General features: G+C 51.3%; 1 protein-coding gene across 1 annotated transcript; it reads left to right on the top strand.

Annotated features, from left to right (window-relative positions):
* The first annotated feature begins 38 nt into the window (after positions 1–38).
* swt1 (SWT1 RNA endoribonuclease homolog) lies at positions 39–14,305 on the top strand. The gene is given in 18 exon segments (XM_047052043.1): positions 39–116; positions 585–689; positions 783–856; positions 1,317–2,496; positions 2,585–2,714; positions 2,966–3,067; positions 3,943–4,134; positions 4,626–4,719; positions 4,989–5,236; positions 5,354–5,574; positions 5,669–5,807; positions 7,048–7,196; positions 7,381–7,529; positions 7,800–7,863; positions 7,865–7,950; positions 9,874–9,940; positions 10,254–10,321; positions 13,676–14,305. Coding segments are annotated over 17 exon segments (3,159 nt in total). The 5' UTR covers positions 39–116; positions 585–599; the 3' UTR covers positions 13,782–14,305.
* Positions 14,306–15,024: the final 719 nt, after the last annotated feature.

The following is a 15,024-nucleotide window of genomic DNA, read 5'->3' as shown; positions in this document are numbered from 1 at the left end:
CCAAAAGCGAAACTACAAATCCCATGAATCCTGATACTGACAAATCTGTTCCACGTGACTAGTAGTACGGATGTTTTGTTTACAAGCAGCTGTCAAATTTTCTCTTGTGCACTTAGGTGAGCATGTTTTACTGTTTAAACTAAGTTTTGCCAACTGACAATGATTATATGTTATTGTGACTTGGCTCCTGCACCGTACTGCGTGGTTTTCTAGCTAATTCTACGTAATACTGTATTTGAGGAAGAAACTGTAAAAGAGACAGACCACACGTGGGGGTGGTGACTGTTTGTGCCTAGCTACGTAGCTAGCATACTTAGCTTATTTTACCGGTTTCCATTTGATCCATTTAGTTATACACTTCCTTGGAAAAGATACAACTTGCGAAAAGAGATGTAGCTAACCAGCAGAGACTTGTCCTTAACAGTTTCGCTACAAAACAAATCACTTTACTTTACACTGAGGGTGATAAGCTATCGCCTTCACCTCAATACATGAATAATCCTCTCCAAAACGTTCTCCTGTTCCAATCACGGTGTTTAGTTAGTTTTTCATTGTTGTGGTGTTGCCATCTTTCGTCCAAACAGGGACATTTACTAAATATGCATAAAAAGAAGTCAAAAAAGAAGTCTAAAAAGAACAAGAAAGAATCGAAGAGATTATCATCTACCTCCAGTGAAAACGATGAAAAGGTGAGAATTTCTAATAAGGCTTAAATTCAACATCTGAATTCGGTGTACATTCTGTAATGTTTCAATTGATGTGATTGTATTTATCAATTGTAGACTTCGCGACGTGAGGATAGCCTAAAGAAACCTAAGAGTTCGGAAAAAAATCACCCGGGCCGCGATCATGACAGGTATGTCGAGGTGTTCTCTTTGTTATAAGCAGAAACATCAACATTGTTTCGTTTTTAATCGTATATTAAAAAGTCTTGCAACCTGTGCCTCAATGCAGTCTACGCTGCCTGCACCCCAACCCTAACCCTATCTATAGCAGTGGTCTTCAATCCTGGTCCTCAGGGACCACTGTTTCTGTATGTTTTAGATGTTTCCCTGCTCCAACACACCTGATTGAAATGAATGATTGTTATCTAGCACTAAAGAAGCCTGGTGACAACCATTCATTTGAATCAGGTGTGTTGGAGCAGGGAAACATCTAAAACATGCAGGACAGTGGGTCCTGAGGACCCGGGTTGAAGACCACTGATCAATCGGATTTAAGCCCATGGCCATGTTGACTCTTATGGTGTTCAACCAAAAAAAAAAAAAAAAAAGTATTCCTGTGATAACTGCTCTGATTGTGATGTTGCCTTTCAGCCCCACAGAGAATACAAGGCGGGAAAGCTCCACCTCAGGGAAGCTGGTCTCAGAAACAAGCCCCAACCAGGACAGACCTTTCAAAACGGCCGTCTACAGACTGGGGAAAACAGACAGCCAGAGGGAGGAGAAGGCTTCAGAGAAAACGCACACCTGTCGTCCCGCCAGCCTTTCTAAAGACAGGCGTGGGACTGTAGCTGTTCTTCACGAGGGCGCTAACGTCTCAACTTCGAAACCCCTCGGAGCGCAAAGCACCGATACGGCGTCCCCACGCGAGCAGAGAAGCTCCTCCTCTAAAAGCAGCTCTGGCAAATCGTCCCACAAGAGCTCCTCGGAAGCGTCCTCATCCAGACACGGCCCGGCGTCTCAGGCGTCGTCCAGGCAGGCCCCGAGCCCCACGGCCCTCTCTGCTGACCTGGAGGAGCAGAGGAAGATGCTGGTGAGGAAGAGGCCGAGACCCGAGGAGAAGCCGACGCCCGCGGACGGCAAACGCGCTCGAGCCAGGGTGTCCCCGGAGCGCCCGCCCTCCAGCGGGGCTGAGGAGCCGGGGGAGAAGAGGAGCAGGCTGGGGCGGAGGGTGTCCCCGGAGGACGCCCGGAGGACAGGGAAGGACCAGGAAGGACGGCAAAGAGACACCTCCCCGCTCGAGACGACTCTGGAGTCCTCCCCTACGAGCAGGGACGAGTCCTCTGGGACGAGCACACAGGCCTCCAAGCCTGCGGTCTCCAAGCATGTCGCCGAACTGTCGGAGACAGCCAAGCCCGCTGTGGCTCACTTCAACACGCCCAATACCAAACCAAAGCTGCCTTTAACGTTTACGATACCGAAGAAGACCAAACCTATAACCGCCTGCAGTGGGATTTGGGACGAGGACGACAAAGTTGCCTCTGAGAGGAAGCAGAAGACCACAGAGGCAGTGAGGAAACCGACTCAGTCCAAGGCTGAGTTTGGCTCCAAGCTAATGGTGCCTCGCAAGATTAGAATCGGGCCTATGGACAGAAGTTCCTCCGTCACCAAGACCAAGCAGATCCGCGGGACGGCTCCGGAAGCTTCCGTCTCCGTGACGCCGGCGTCTCCCCCGCTCCAGAAACACGAGGAGAAGCCGTCGGTCGTCACCAGTTCGCTTCCGACCGAAGCGAGTTCCTCCGAGTCGGCCGAAACACACGACACGGACCAGGAGGTAGACAGTGGCGTACCTACCTGCTGGGGTTATTCTCTCCAAGGTCAAAGGTCAACTGTCTCCTTACTGTCTCTCTGCTGTGTGGTAGATGCTGCTGGCTGAGGAGCTGCACCTGGCCCGCTCTGAGAGGAGGTTGGAGTTGAACGTGGAGGAGATCTACGGAGAGCTCACCTGCATGGACATCGACCCACCAGAGGAGGGCACTGTCCACACACACAGTGAGGAGGAAGCTAACCTTTTAAGTGTCAGAGCAAGTTTAAAATGTTCTGATTTCGGGCTTCATTTGTGAAGTATGTTTTATTTTTCCGTAAGTGATTGATTATTATTTGCTCGTCAGTAAAGAGGTATCACACCAACAGAATTAGTAGACAGAATCCTTTCAGTCTGCTTAGTCAGGTTATGATACTTGTGCATCAACAAGTCTTGTGGGTTCTCTTCTACTGTGACCCCCCTCTGTGTTCCTCTCCAGATAAGGAGCTCGTTCAGCAGGAACTGATAGTCGTCCTCGACACCAACGTCTTCCTCAGCCACCTGGACTTTGTGAAGAAGATGATTTCCCATGGCCTTGGAGGTGAGGGGGGGGGGGTTGGCTTTGAGAGGACGGGTTGGCATGGCGAGGGAAGGTTTTGGATGTGGAGGGTGGGTTGAAGCGAACGTTTTAAAATGAATTAACTTAATATGAGAGACGGAGGCAATGAGGGAGGGATAGAGAGAGAGATAGAGGGAGAGATGGATAGAGAGAGAGAGCTAGAGGGAGAGATGGATAGAGGGAGGGATAGAGAGAGAGATAGAGGGAGAGATGGATAGAGAGAGAGAGATAGAGGGAGAGATGGATAGAGAGAGAGAGATAGAGGGAGAGATGGATAGAGGGAGGGATAGAGAGAGAGATAGAGGGAGAGATGGATAGAGAGAGAGAGATAGAGGGAGAGATGGATAGAGAGAGAGAGATAGAGGGAGAGATGGATAGAGGGAGGGATAGAGAGAGAGATAGAGGGAGAGATGGATAGAGAGAGAGATAGAGGGAGAGATGGATAGAGAGAGAGAGATAGAGGGAGAGATGGATAGAGAGAGAGAGATAGAGGGAGAGATGGATAGAGGGAGGGATAGAGAGAGAGATAGAGGGAGAGATGGATAGAGAGAGAGAGATAGAGGGAAAGATGGATAGAGAGAGAGAGATAGAGGGAGAGATGGATAGAGAGAGAGAGATAGAGGGAAAGATGGGTAGAGAGAGAGAGATAGAGGGAGAGATGGATAGAGGGAGAAATGGAGGGAGAGATGGATAGAGGGAGAGATGGAGGGAGAGATGGAGAGAGGGAGAGATAGAGGGAAGGGAGGAGAGCCGGATGGAAAAACTTTTCAAAGTACTGGAAAACTACTGTTCTCTTTCTCCTGTCTGCTCCACATATGAAAAAGTTTTCACACACACACACACACACTCCCCCACAGGTCTAGGCTTCCCTACAGTGCTGATTCCCTGGGTGGTCCTCCAGGAGCTGGACTCTCTGAAGAACGGCAAGCGGCTGTCCAGCTCCGTGGCCCACCTGGCCACGCCTGCGGTCCACTACATCTACACCTCCCTGAAGAGCCAGGAGCCTCGGCTCTGGGGCCAGTCCATGCAGCAGGCCTCCCAGAGCAGCCGTGAGTCCCTCCCCCAAGCCCCTCAGACACCCTGGGAAGTCAGCTTGAACAGTTGCAGGTTTACCGGCATATTTAGCCAAAGCTTTATACGAAGCCTCATGTTTACCTGAAGTATTTATAATTCATATCATGTATTACCACCAGGTGGCAGTAGCAAATTTAGGATTATCACCTGTTTCAAGGACAGCTAATTAATATGGAGTTTTAATGCTCCATATTATTTAATTCTTAATTATAAGAGAGAAGACTACATTGGAATCTCAAAGTAGAAATATCTCTCATTGATATACTCTGCTATAGTTTACACCTGCATATCTTTGTGTGTGTGTTTATATACTGATACTGTTTCCTCTTGTGTGCATAGTGTTGATGTGAGTTTGTATTCCCTGTCTCTCCTTCTCTCTCTCTGTATCTCTCTTTGTCTTTGTCTCTCTCTGTGTCTCTCTCTCTATTTATCTCTCTGTGTCTTTATCTCGCTCTGTCTCTCTCAGTCAACCTCAACACTGAGAATAACGATGACCGAGTTCTGCAGTGCTGCCTGCAGTACCAGAGTCTGTACCCAGAGGGCGCTGTGGTCCTCTGCACGTGAGTCAGCCTTCCTCCACCCACTCCTCTGTCTCACCTTCACTGCTGTACCGCAGTGTGCCAGTCCACTGCAGATACATACATGTGTCTGGCTGGCTGTCAGTGGGGTCTGCAGGCTTCTGGAAGGGTGTGTTGTTTGGAGAGAGAGTGTGGGAGAGATGGAGAAAGAATGCTCCGGTTGGTCCCATCTCACCCTGTCTGTCTCTCTCTCCGTCTCCCTCTACCTCTGTCCTTCTCTCTGTGTCCCCCTCCCCCCCGACCCCTCCCAGCAACGATAAGAACTTGTGCAGCAAGTCCCTGCTGAGTGGGGTGAAGGCTCTCAGCAAGGTGGACCTGGTGGAGGAGATGGAGAAGGCCACACCCCTTCTCCTCTCCCCCCTCCACCCCCAGACGCCCGTCCCTGCCCCGCCGCTCACCCACCCCCGGACCCCCTTCCTGATCCAGGCCAGCAGCCTGACCCCGACCCCCCAGACCAGCTTCCAGAGAACCAGCCCCTCCCCAAAGCCTGCGGGGAAAGGTTAGTTCCCCCACAGAGTGGACGCGAAGGTCGGAGTTTGTTTCAGGTTCACGAGGGTAAACGTGTTACTGCTGTGGTCAACAAGTGCATGAGTTCTTTTCCTGTGCCCCCTTTAAGACGAGGGAAGGATTTCAGACGGTCACCAGAGAGCGAGAAACGAGGAAAAGGAGAAAAGGAAGGAGGTGGAGGAGGAGGAGGGGAGAAGGAGGAGATGTGCAGCCAAGGAGGCGAGGGAGCTCAGCGTGTGTGTGTCGGCGCTGGAGGACTGCCTCAAGGGGGCGCTCTCTCAGATCCTGGAGGTGGAGATGAAGGCAGCCTTTGAGGACTTATGGACTGAGGTACCCAGTCCAGAGCCCAGCTGGACCAGAATGATCGCACCTAGCAGAACCCTCGAGGCTAAATGTGTGTGGTGTGTGGTGTTTTCTTCCACAGATAGTTTACATCAAACCACCCTGGACTCTGGCAGACCTCCTGCAGTGTTTCAGGAAACACTGGATCGCCGTCTTTGGAAACATTGTCCCCCGAAGTTTACTCCAATCGGTGGAAAACCTCTGTGATTTCCTCCGCTCAGGTAAACAAACGGTCCCTGTACGTGACGCAACACCAGCATGCAGGAGAGGAGGGAAGCAGTCATATTTACTCTGATGGATTGCGGATGTCAAATACTATTTTACACAAGCGGCAATTAGTTTGCTGGCAAGATGAAAACGAGGTTTATTTATATAGCCTATGTTTATATCCACATGTATATGTTTAGTATGATAAACAGTAGGTTGGAAAGGACAGGGCTGGCACAGTAAGAGCCACTGCAGATGAAGGGTGTCTGCTGGAACAGCCGGTGAGGGCTGACAGGAGGCACTGGATGTGGAACTAGCCCATAGTCAGAATAAGGTCGTCTTCAAAAGTCGGCCAGATAAGTGTGTCAGAGGAGATGTGCTGAGTGGGTTTCTGCCAGGCTTAGTAAAGCCCTCTGTCTGCATTTCCGCGTGTCTGTGAGTGTGCGTGCTCGCGCGTGTGTCTGTGAGTGTGTGTGTGTGGGCGCGTGTGTCTGTGAGTGTGTGTGTGTGGGCGCGTGTGTCTGTGAGTGTGTGTGTGTGGGCGCGTGTGTCTGTGAGTGTGCGTGCTCGCGTGTGTGTGTGTGTGTGAGTGTGTGTGTGTGGGCGCGTGTGTCTGTGAGTGTGCGTGCTCGTGTGTGTGTGTGTGCACAGGGGGGTTATCTTGGTTTGTCTGTTAATAAAGATGTTTCCCCCCCGCTCCATCATCAGCTTTGTAGCATGACTTGACTTTTCTCTCTTATATATTGGCTGTGTGCCAAGTCACTCTTAGAGGGGAGGGAGGGACGGAGGGACGGAGGGAGGGAGATGGAAACACTCCAGGAGAGGAAAAGTGCTGTTCTCTTTCTCCTGTCTCCTCCACATACTGGAGGTTCAGAGAGAGAGAGAGAGAGAGAGAGAGAGAGAGAGAGAGAGAGAGAGAGAGAGAGAGAGAATACTTCAGTGTGTGGGTAGAGGTGTAGGGCCGCACAGCAGTGAAGGTGACTTTGTAAGCAGGTTTTGGACGGATGATGACACACATACACACACACAGACACACACACACACACTCATCCAGCTGGTCTTTCCCCAAATGCTCCCTCCCTGTGCCCTTAAACTTGATCTCAACCACTTCCTCTGCCAGACTGCAGACACCGAAACAGAGAGCTCCACTAACCTGTCTGTGCTGTTGCAGATCGTCTCCACAGAGAGCGACAGCTTTCTGACACGAAAGAGTTACTGTCGTGTGTGTGTTGTGACCCTGTCATCACTCCCCAGGTAAGACAGTGAAGCTCCGCTCCGCCACAGTAGCTGTGTGTGAAGCTAGAGAGCTGCTCCAGTCCTTCAGCTGCCGGCCGGTCTACTCCGGCAGCGTCTCTCCTGCCCTCTCCTCCCTGGACCTGCTCCAGCAGAGGCTGCACGCCCTGGTGAGCGGGGGCGCGCACTGATGACATCATCAGGACACGGGTGTCTACCTTGGGGGTGAATGTGTGGGAGAACAGTCTAGAGTGATAATCGATTGGTGGCCTAGAAAAGTTGCATCAGGGGGAAGCCTGTTGAGGTGGTTGTTTTGATGTTGTTCTGATGTTGTTCTGATGTTGTTCTGCGTAGCCAGAGAAGGCCCTGGAGGAGAGGCTGGTGTGCGACGGCGACGCCCTCATGGCGGAGGAAGAACAGGGGGAGGGCCTGTCTCTGCACGCCACACACCAGGAAGTGTGGGCGCTGTTCGAGCTTATCTGGACCAACGTGTGCCAGATCAGGTAGCTAGCTTCCAGCCACGTCCAGGATCCCAGTGGTGGGCTTCCTAAGGTGGGGGATGGGTGTAGCTCAGGGGTTAGAGCCTTTGACTGCAGATTAAGAAGATGCACGGGAACATACACTCTGCAAATGGGGTTTTTAACAACATATAAGGAAGAACATCAGCTACAAACTCAGATTGAATGGCCTGTTTGACAAGCTGTGTCAGTATGTGAACTTAGTACGCTCACTCAGTGTCGCCGTGTCTTTGTGTTCCTCGTCTCTCTGGTCAGCTCGGTGGTGTTCACTGCGCTCCGCTTCGACCCGGCTGCCACGGCAGCCAGTCAGCTGGTGGGGGGGGGGTCCCCCGCCCCCCCCGGATGCCCTCTCCTGTCTCCAGAGGCTGCTGTCCACAGTCACCCAGCTGCTGCAGGGCTTCAGCAGGTCAGGACCCCTCACCCTCCTCCACCCTCACACACACCCTCACCCTTACAGTACCTCCTCCCCCCTTATACACTGTCACCCTTACAGTACCTCCTCCACCCTCACCCTTACAGTACCTCCTCCACCCTCACCCTTACAGTACCTCTTCCACCCTCACCCTCACCCTTACAGTACCTCCTCCACCCTCACCCTTACAGTACCTCCTCCACCCTCACCCTCACCCTTACAGTACCTCTTCCACCCTCACCCTTACAGTACCTCCTCCACCCTCACACACCCTCACCCTTACAGTACCTCCTCCACCCTCACACACCCTCACCCTTACAGTACCTCCTCCACCCTCACACACCCTCACCCTTACAGTACCTCCTCCACCCTCACACACCCTCACCCTTACAGTACCTCCTCCACCCTCACACACCCTCACCCTTACAGTACCTCCTCCACCCTCACACACCCTCACCCTTACAGTACCTCCTCCACCCTCACACACCCTCACCCTTACAGTACCTCCTCCACCCTCACACACCCTCACCCTTACAGTACCTCCTCCACCCTCACACACCCTCACCCTTACAGTACCTCCTCCACCCTCACACACCCTCACCCTTACAGTACCTCCTCCACCCTCACACACCCTCACCCTTACAGTACCTCCTCCACCCTCACACACCCTCACCCTTACAGTACCTCCTCCACCCTCACACACCCTCACCCTTACAGTACCTCCTCCACCCTCACACACCCTCACCCTTACAGTACCTCCTCCACCCTCACACACCCTCACCCTTACAGTACCTCCTCCACCCTCACACACCCTCACCCTTACAGTACCTCCTCCACCCTCACACACCCTCACCCTTACAGTACCTCCTCCACCCTCACACACTCCCCTCTCCACCTTCCCCCGACTCATGGATCGGCCACCATGTGTCTTCTTTCTCTGCCCCGCCGGCAGGCAATAGACGACCGTGGCTGTCACACACCGTGGCTGTTGCCATGGGAGACGGAGAGAGGGATGAGGTTGTTAAGGATACCCAGAAGTCACTGGTGACTGAGCTCTGAGTCTTTCACAGCTCAGTTCAAAGATCCAGTTACCTTTTGTGTCCGTGTTTCCTGACGATGCGTTTCCTGAATGCCTTCACGCCTGGCTTTCTAGAATAAGAATGGAATTAAATCATTTTACTTGTAATGTGCTTTCTGCCACTCAAAGCGCTTTTCTAGAAGATAATGTACAGATCCTGTGCAGAGAGGAAATGTGACTTTCAGATAAAAGGCATGCTAATTGGGTGTCTGATAATTGATAGACACATCTTGAAAAGACATTTCCTAATCTTTCTCTCTCTCTCTCTCTCTCTCTCTCTCTCTCTCTCTCTCTCTCTCTCTCTCTCTCTCTCTCTCTCTCTCTCTCTCTCGTGTTCATTCGGGAGGTGGGGGTGAGGGTGTTGTGCATGAAAGGGTGTGTTTCTTAATTTGTTTAGGTGACAAACTCGCACACGTGCATGTAGAAACACACACACACACACTTCTAATAGGTGCCCTTTTCAGTGAACCAGCCAGTAAGTGTTGCATGCTGACAGTTGTGTGAGGATGGACAGTGCTTTAGAAGCTCTGGTTTCCAAGGAAACAAGCCAACTCTGATGTTCTGGAGGAGGAGCCATGACTCATCCCAGCCTCCTCTTCCTCCTCTCTTTATCTTCTCAACCAGATATGGATAAGGCAGGGCCAGTCTCTCCACCCCTCCCTCCCTCTATTAGTTTGATCCTATCTGGGTTTAAAGGTGTGCCATTATCCTCTGTCTCTCTGTGTCTCTCTCTCTCTTCACATCCTGTCACTGTCCTTAATCATAAATATATGTGTGTGTGTGACACGGAGGTGTGTGTGTGTGATGAAGTCATGCTGATGTGTGTCCTCCCTCCGCAGGGTCCTCTCTCCAGACGTCAGCCTGGAGGACAGTCAGGCTCTCCTGTCCCTCATCGTGTCCAGCCAGGTCTGTCCCCTCGCAGGCCCCCTGTCCCCTCGCAGGCCCCCTGTCCCCTCGCAGGCCCCCTGTCCCCTCGCAGGCCCCCTGTCCCCTCGCAGGCCCCCTGTCCCCTCGCAGGCCCCCTGTCCCCTCGCAGGCCCCCTGTCCCCTCGCAGGCCCCCTGTCCCCTCGCAGGCCTTAACCAGGGCTGGTTGTGCTGTTCATATGACACACTATGTTTTAATCAACATTGTCAGAGTTTTAGTTTTCAGACTGGGGCCCCCGTCCTTCCGGTGCCTAACGCTCCTCCTCTGGTCCTGGGTGTTCGCTTGTGTTTCAGATCGCTGCGGTGGAGCCCAGGTGTACCGCCAAACAACTGCAGGACTGTCTGTCTCAGCAGGAGTACAGGTGGGCTTGACAGACACACACACACGCACCAATGTAGACGTTAATTGACACTCTTTGGGGGATGTAGATCTGGTCAACCAGCCAGGTGTCCTCTTTGTGGACATGCCTGGGCAGGTCAGGTGGGGTGAGGGTTGCTGTTCCATTGTCCCATCTCAACGAAGCTGAGGTGACCATGACAGCAAACCAAAACAGCTGTGACAGTTTGTGTCATTCATGGCATCCACCCACTTATTCTGGCATGTCCTTATTCACCATCAATGTAACATAAACCCTGTAACACACACACACACACACGCCCAGCGAGACCTTTTGAGAGCAGCACAGGCCTTTTGCGTCGTCAAGTGAGAGTCAGATAACCACAACAGACTGGTTTGATCTTTCAGCTGCCGCTCGATTAAAACCTCCCGGACAGATTCAGAGCTTTTTCTGAGAACAACTCGCGTGTTGTGCAACAGTTCCCAGCGAGCCACAACGTGTGGCTGAACCGGGATAGTGAACTCTGGCAAAGACAAACGGCCAAAGGTCGAATTAGTCAGATGATTGCATGATCGTAGAAGATTGCACAGGAGTTGTGGGTGGGTCTGTTGTAATCTCTGTGTGAGACTGTTCTTTCTCCTCTCTCATTTCCATCACATCCTGAGCTGCTAAGTCTTCCTCTGTGTGTGTGTGTGTGTGTGTGTGTGTGTGTGTGTGTGTGTGTGTGTGTGTGTGTGTGTGTGTGTGTGTGTGTGTGTGTGTGTGTGTGTGTGTGTGTGTGTGTGTGTGTGTGTGTGTGTGTGTGTGTGTGTGAGTGTTGCAGCTTACTTATGTAACATTGATGGTATGTTCTCTTCTCCCAGGTTGTACCTGAATTAATGATACACAGAGGTGGGTTAGTGAGGGTTCACACACACACACACACACACACACACACACACACACACACACAACAGGAAGACACAATGACATAAGACACTCTTGTTTAAGCCGTTTCTATTCAAATAAACCGTTGTTGGCTTGCTGTGGATCTGCCAGGGGAACAAGCTCGGATTCTCAGGATTATTAGAGGGGTGCCTTTGACGCATCATGTCTTTATCCTCTTGGCTGGCTGCTTTACCGACTGTTTCTGACTGTTTCATAATGACAAGGCGGAGATCGCAGAGCAGCAGTGGTTGGGATATGCAGACAGGGAAGAGCAGCAGTTGAAAAACACAAACGGACGCCCCGCAGATGACCTGGTCAAGTTCTCGTAGCGTCAACATTGACGGCTGTTTTGTTGTGTTGAGATAGTATAGGTATTGCTCAGTGGTAGAGCATTTGCCTGCAGATGTAGAGGTTTCGGGTTCAAATCCCCACCCTTCCCCATCCGTCGCTGAGGATGACAGGGTCTGCTAAATGAGTTATGTCATACTGTGTTTTTAAAACCCAGTGAATCCATGCTGAGAGAGACTGCTTAACTGGACAGAACACCTACGTCCAGTCTAGAAGGACGGTGGCCCCGCAGGGTCAAGTCAATGTGAAGCAGCAGGTGGTTTCATGAGGTAAATATTTGATTATCTTACGTGGCCGGATGATACAGTAGTTAAAGTGTATTCAGTGGAATGACTTCCACGTTGAAGATTCAGACATCCACGGTGTGTGTGTGTGTGCGAAGGGCCGTGTGTGTGTGTGTGTGTGTCACCAGTCTTCTAAGAGCGGCTAGGTGCTGTCAGTTGGATGTTTGTAAACAGTGGCATGTGACTGGTCTGTTTACTCAGTGCCACTGGTGGTTTCTGTTGGCTGAGACTTTAAAGGGAGCGGGGGTTGATGAAGAGTAGATTTAGTTTGATCTGAAGTCGTTAGTTAAGTCCAGTATAAGCTCGTTTTTATTGAGTACTAAGGTATCGATTTATCCCTAAGGGTTCATGACTGGAACATAATGAGCCCTGTGCCAATCTGTTATCATGAACTGCCCTCTCTGTATCAACAGGTAGTTATTGGTTTGCCATCATGGTTTAATTTCCTGGGAATATGCAAGTCATTTTCAAAATAGTGGCGGTGCTTCTGAGCTGATGCGTGGGGACTGTTCCCGTCTCAGAGACTGTCGGTGCTGTCACCAGCCTGCCCTGTCACCACAAAACCTTCCAATTACATGTCTGTGGCTCCGCTAATCCAGAACTTTCTTTCTTCGACAACGAAAATAACCGCGGGGGTTTCCAGGAAACTGTTGTGAATGCGCTCGTTCCCTGGAACGGAACGTTTCTTGGGAGCTCAAAGCAGTTTGGCAAGTTTTAAGTTTCTTTTTCTTTTTCCCCAGAAAAAAAGTGGTTGGTTCAGTGGTCGCTGTGGTAACCGAGGTTGATGAGAGAAAGAACTCTCGTCGCGGAGTTGCTGTGGAGTTAGAAGCTCACCAGCCAATCACAACGAGCGTTTATATTGCACAGACGATCTCACGCCTGCCTGTACTGCATCTCAACTGAGTCTGTGTTGGTGTGTATTTGACTTGAAAGCATCCTTGAGTTTCACCCAAGCCCATACTTTACACCCCGTCCATGCGTGCTTACAGAGGGTGGTAGTGTAATTGGGGAAACATCTTCCTCAGTTCAGCGCCCCTCCCGTCATCGAGGGGGGGTGGGGGGGGGGGGGGGGCGGGAGGGGGCGAGGCGTGAAGCTGCATGTGACGAGACACCCCAGCGCCGTGGGCGTTGCTAAGGAATGGGGGCATGTTGGAACTTGTTGTTCCTGTGTGGTTACGTAAACACGGATGAGAGATGGGGGGACGGACGGACGGGACAACAACAGATTCCTCTCTTTCTTCCCCTGTTACGTAATGTTGTGAGGGGAAACGGAACATAAGGGAACAGAAGAGTCCTCACAGTGTGCTGGCCAGGAGAGAGGCGCGCGCGTGTGGCACTCCAGGAACCGCCTAGAACTGGAACATGAATTCCCTTAGTACTGCAGTCAGTCGAATCATTCAACTCACTCGCTACTAACTTTCTTCCTCACTGTCCCAGTGCCGCCCCAAGGTAAAAAATGAACCGTCCCACACTGAACTTGACCTGTCCCAAAATGTTAATTGTGTTTTTGCATTCTGAAAGGGGTCTAGGTTGTTTGCAACACTGTTTCAGTAATCCATACAGTTGTGCGGTTCAAATCAGTGTCTGAATTTCAATGCTAATACATACACAATTGAATACACCATGTTATTGCTTGTGTCATGGTGGGCCTAACACAATCCTGACACAACACATCATCTGGGGGCGGAGCCAAAGTGGACAGCCATTCATTTCCCAGGGACAGTCCAGGCAGTGTCATCGTTCTGACAGACTGAGTCTGTCTTTACTTTGTGGCTCGTCTGGATCCAACTGTGTGTCCTTGTTGTTCCTCCCTCCCCAGGGAGAAGCTGTTTATGGGGGGGGCCCAGATGGCAGAGCTGAGGGGGAGTTTGGAGCGCTGTGTGGAAGCCATGGCTCACAGGACCGTCACCACTCCGTGGCTCTGATTGGACCAGAACCAGGAAGCATGGCACTCCGTGGCTCTGATTGGACCAGAACCAGGAAGCATGGACCACAACGACCGGAACCTTCAAACTCCAACGGAATCCGAATGTTATCGTTTTATGTTTGAGATGTTAAGTCAAAATCCAGTTGGAATGACTTTTTTTCTTCAATTAACTGAATTTTTTTTATTATTCATCTGGGATCTCAGTGCTCAGCAAGTGTGTTACCCTAAAGACTATCCTCAGGAAACAATGCTCTTTGTGACAGGAGTTCCACACCATCAGCGAGCCCGTCTCACATCAGTTCACCCTGTACCAGGCATCAACACTTTGCTGCTTTCTCTTTTAAAATTGAAAGGACATTTTTACATTGAAGTACTGTACACAAGTATGCGGTTCTCTCTGTAGATTTGACTCTTGCAGTGTTTAAATATATCCATCTTAGACGTGTACATATGTACATTTATTTTCCGATTGAGTTCTTAGAGCTGTAATATGCAATATCATTAAAAAACTAAATATTTTGATGTCAAAGTCTCAGTGTGGAGCCTGTGCATGCCGTCACTAGACATGCAGTGGTCTTTAATCACATCCTGTGAAGGAAGCGTAGGCCCTTCCTACAGAGGCCCTGTTCAGCCCGCCGGCTGGCCAAGGCGTGGGAGTGGATTAGAGGGCAGTTTAGGGGCTGTCAGCCTGGGGATTACAGCTGCTGGAACGTGTGTGTGTGTGTGCCACACGTTTACACGCCAGACTAAGCAATAAGGGGGAGGGAGAGGAGGGAGGGTGTTCTCGTGAGCAGGTCAAGGTGACGCGTGTCATTGAACCGCCACGACCTAAGAACCACACAGGAAGTGACCCGGCATTCTGGTTTTGCCCCCCCCCCCCCCCCCCCTGCCTACACTGTGGCCTAATTCCGGCCTCCGGATGATTGACGGGTGCGCCTGTTTTAGTGAACGGGACGCGGCGGGGGAGGAGGGACGGATCAGAGGGGCGTGGGTGACGAGCCCGTGTCCAGGATCGTAGCGGGGCGAACACACTGGGCAGCGGTGACCCAGAATGACTCCCTCCCTCCCTCTGGACTGCAGGTGATCTTGGTGTAATCTCTCCCCATTTAGACGCTTAATGGCACAGACAGAAACGACTTAGTGGAGGTAGTCCCTGGTGGAAACTATGAGAGGAAGCTTACGGGAGTCGTGAGCCTGAAAAGCAGGGATGACCATTATCTCCCAGTAAGATCCCATGTGCC

Source organism: Hypomesus transpacificus, unplaced genomic scaffold (genome assembly GCF_021917145.1).
Source record: "Hypomesus transpacificus isolate Combined female unplaced genomic scaffold, fHypTra1 scaffold_195, whole genome shotgun sequence".
Lineage (NCBI taxonomy): Eukaryota > Metazoa > Chordata > Actinopteri > Osmeriformes > Osmeridae > Hypomesus > Hypomesus transpacificus.
The sequence above is the reverse complement of the archived record's forward strand: the minus strand, read 5'-3'. Positions and strand labels throughout refer to the sequence as shown.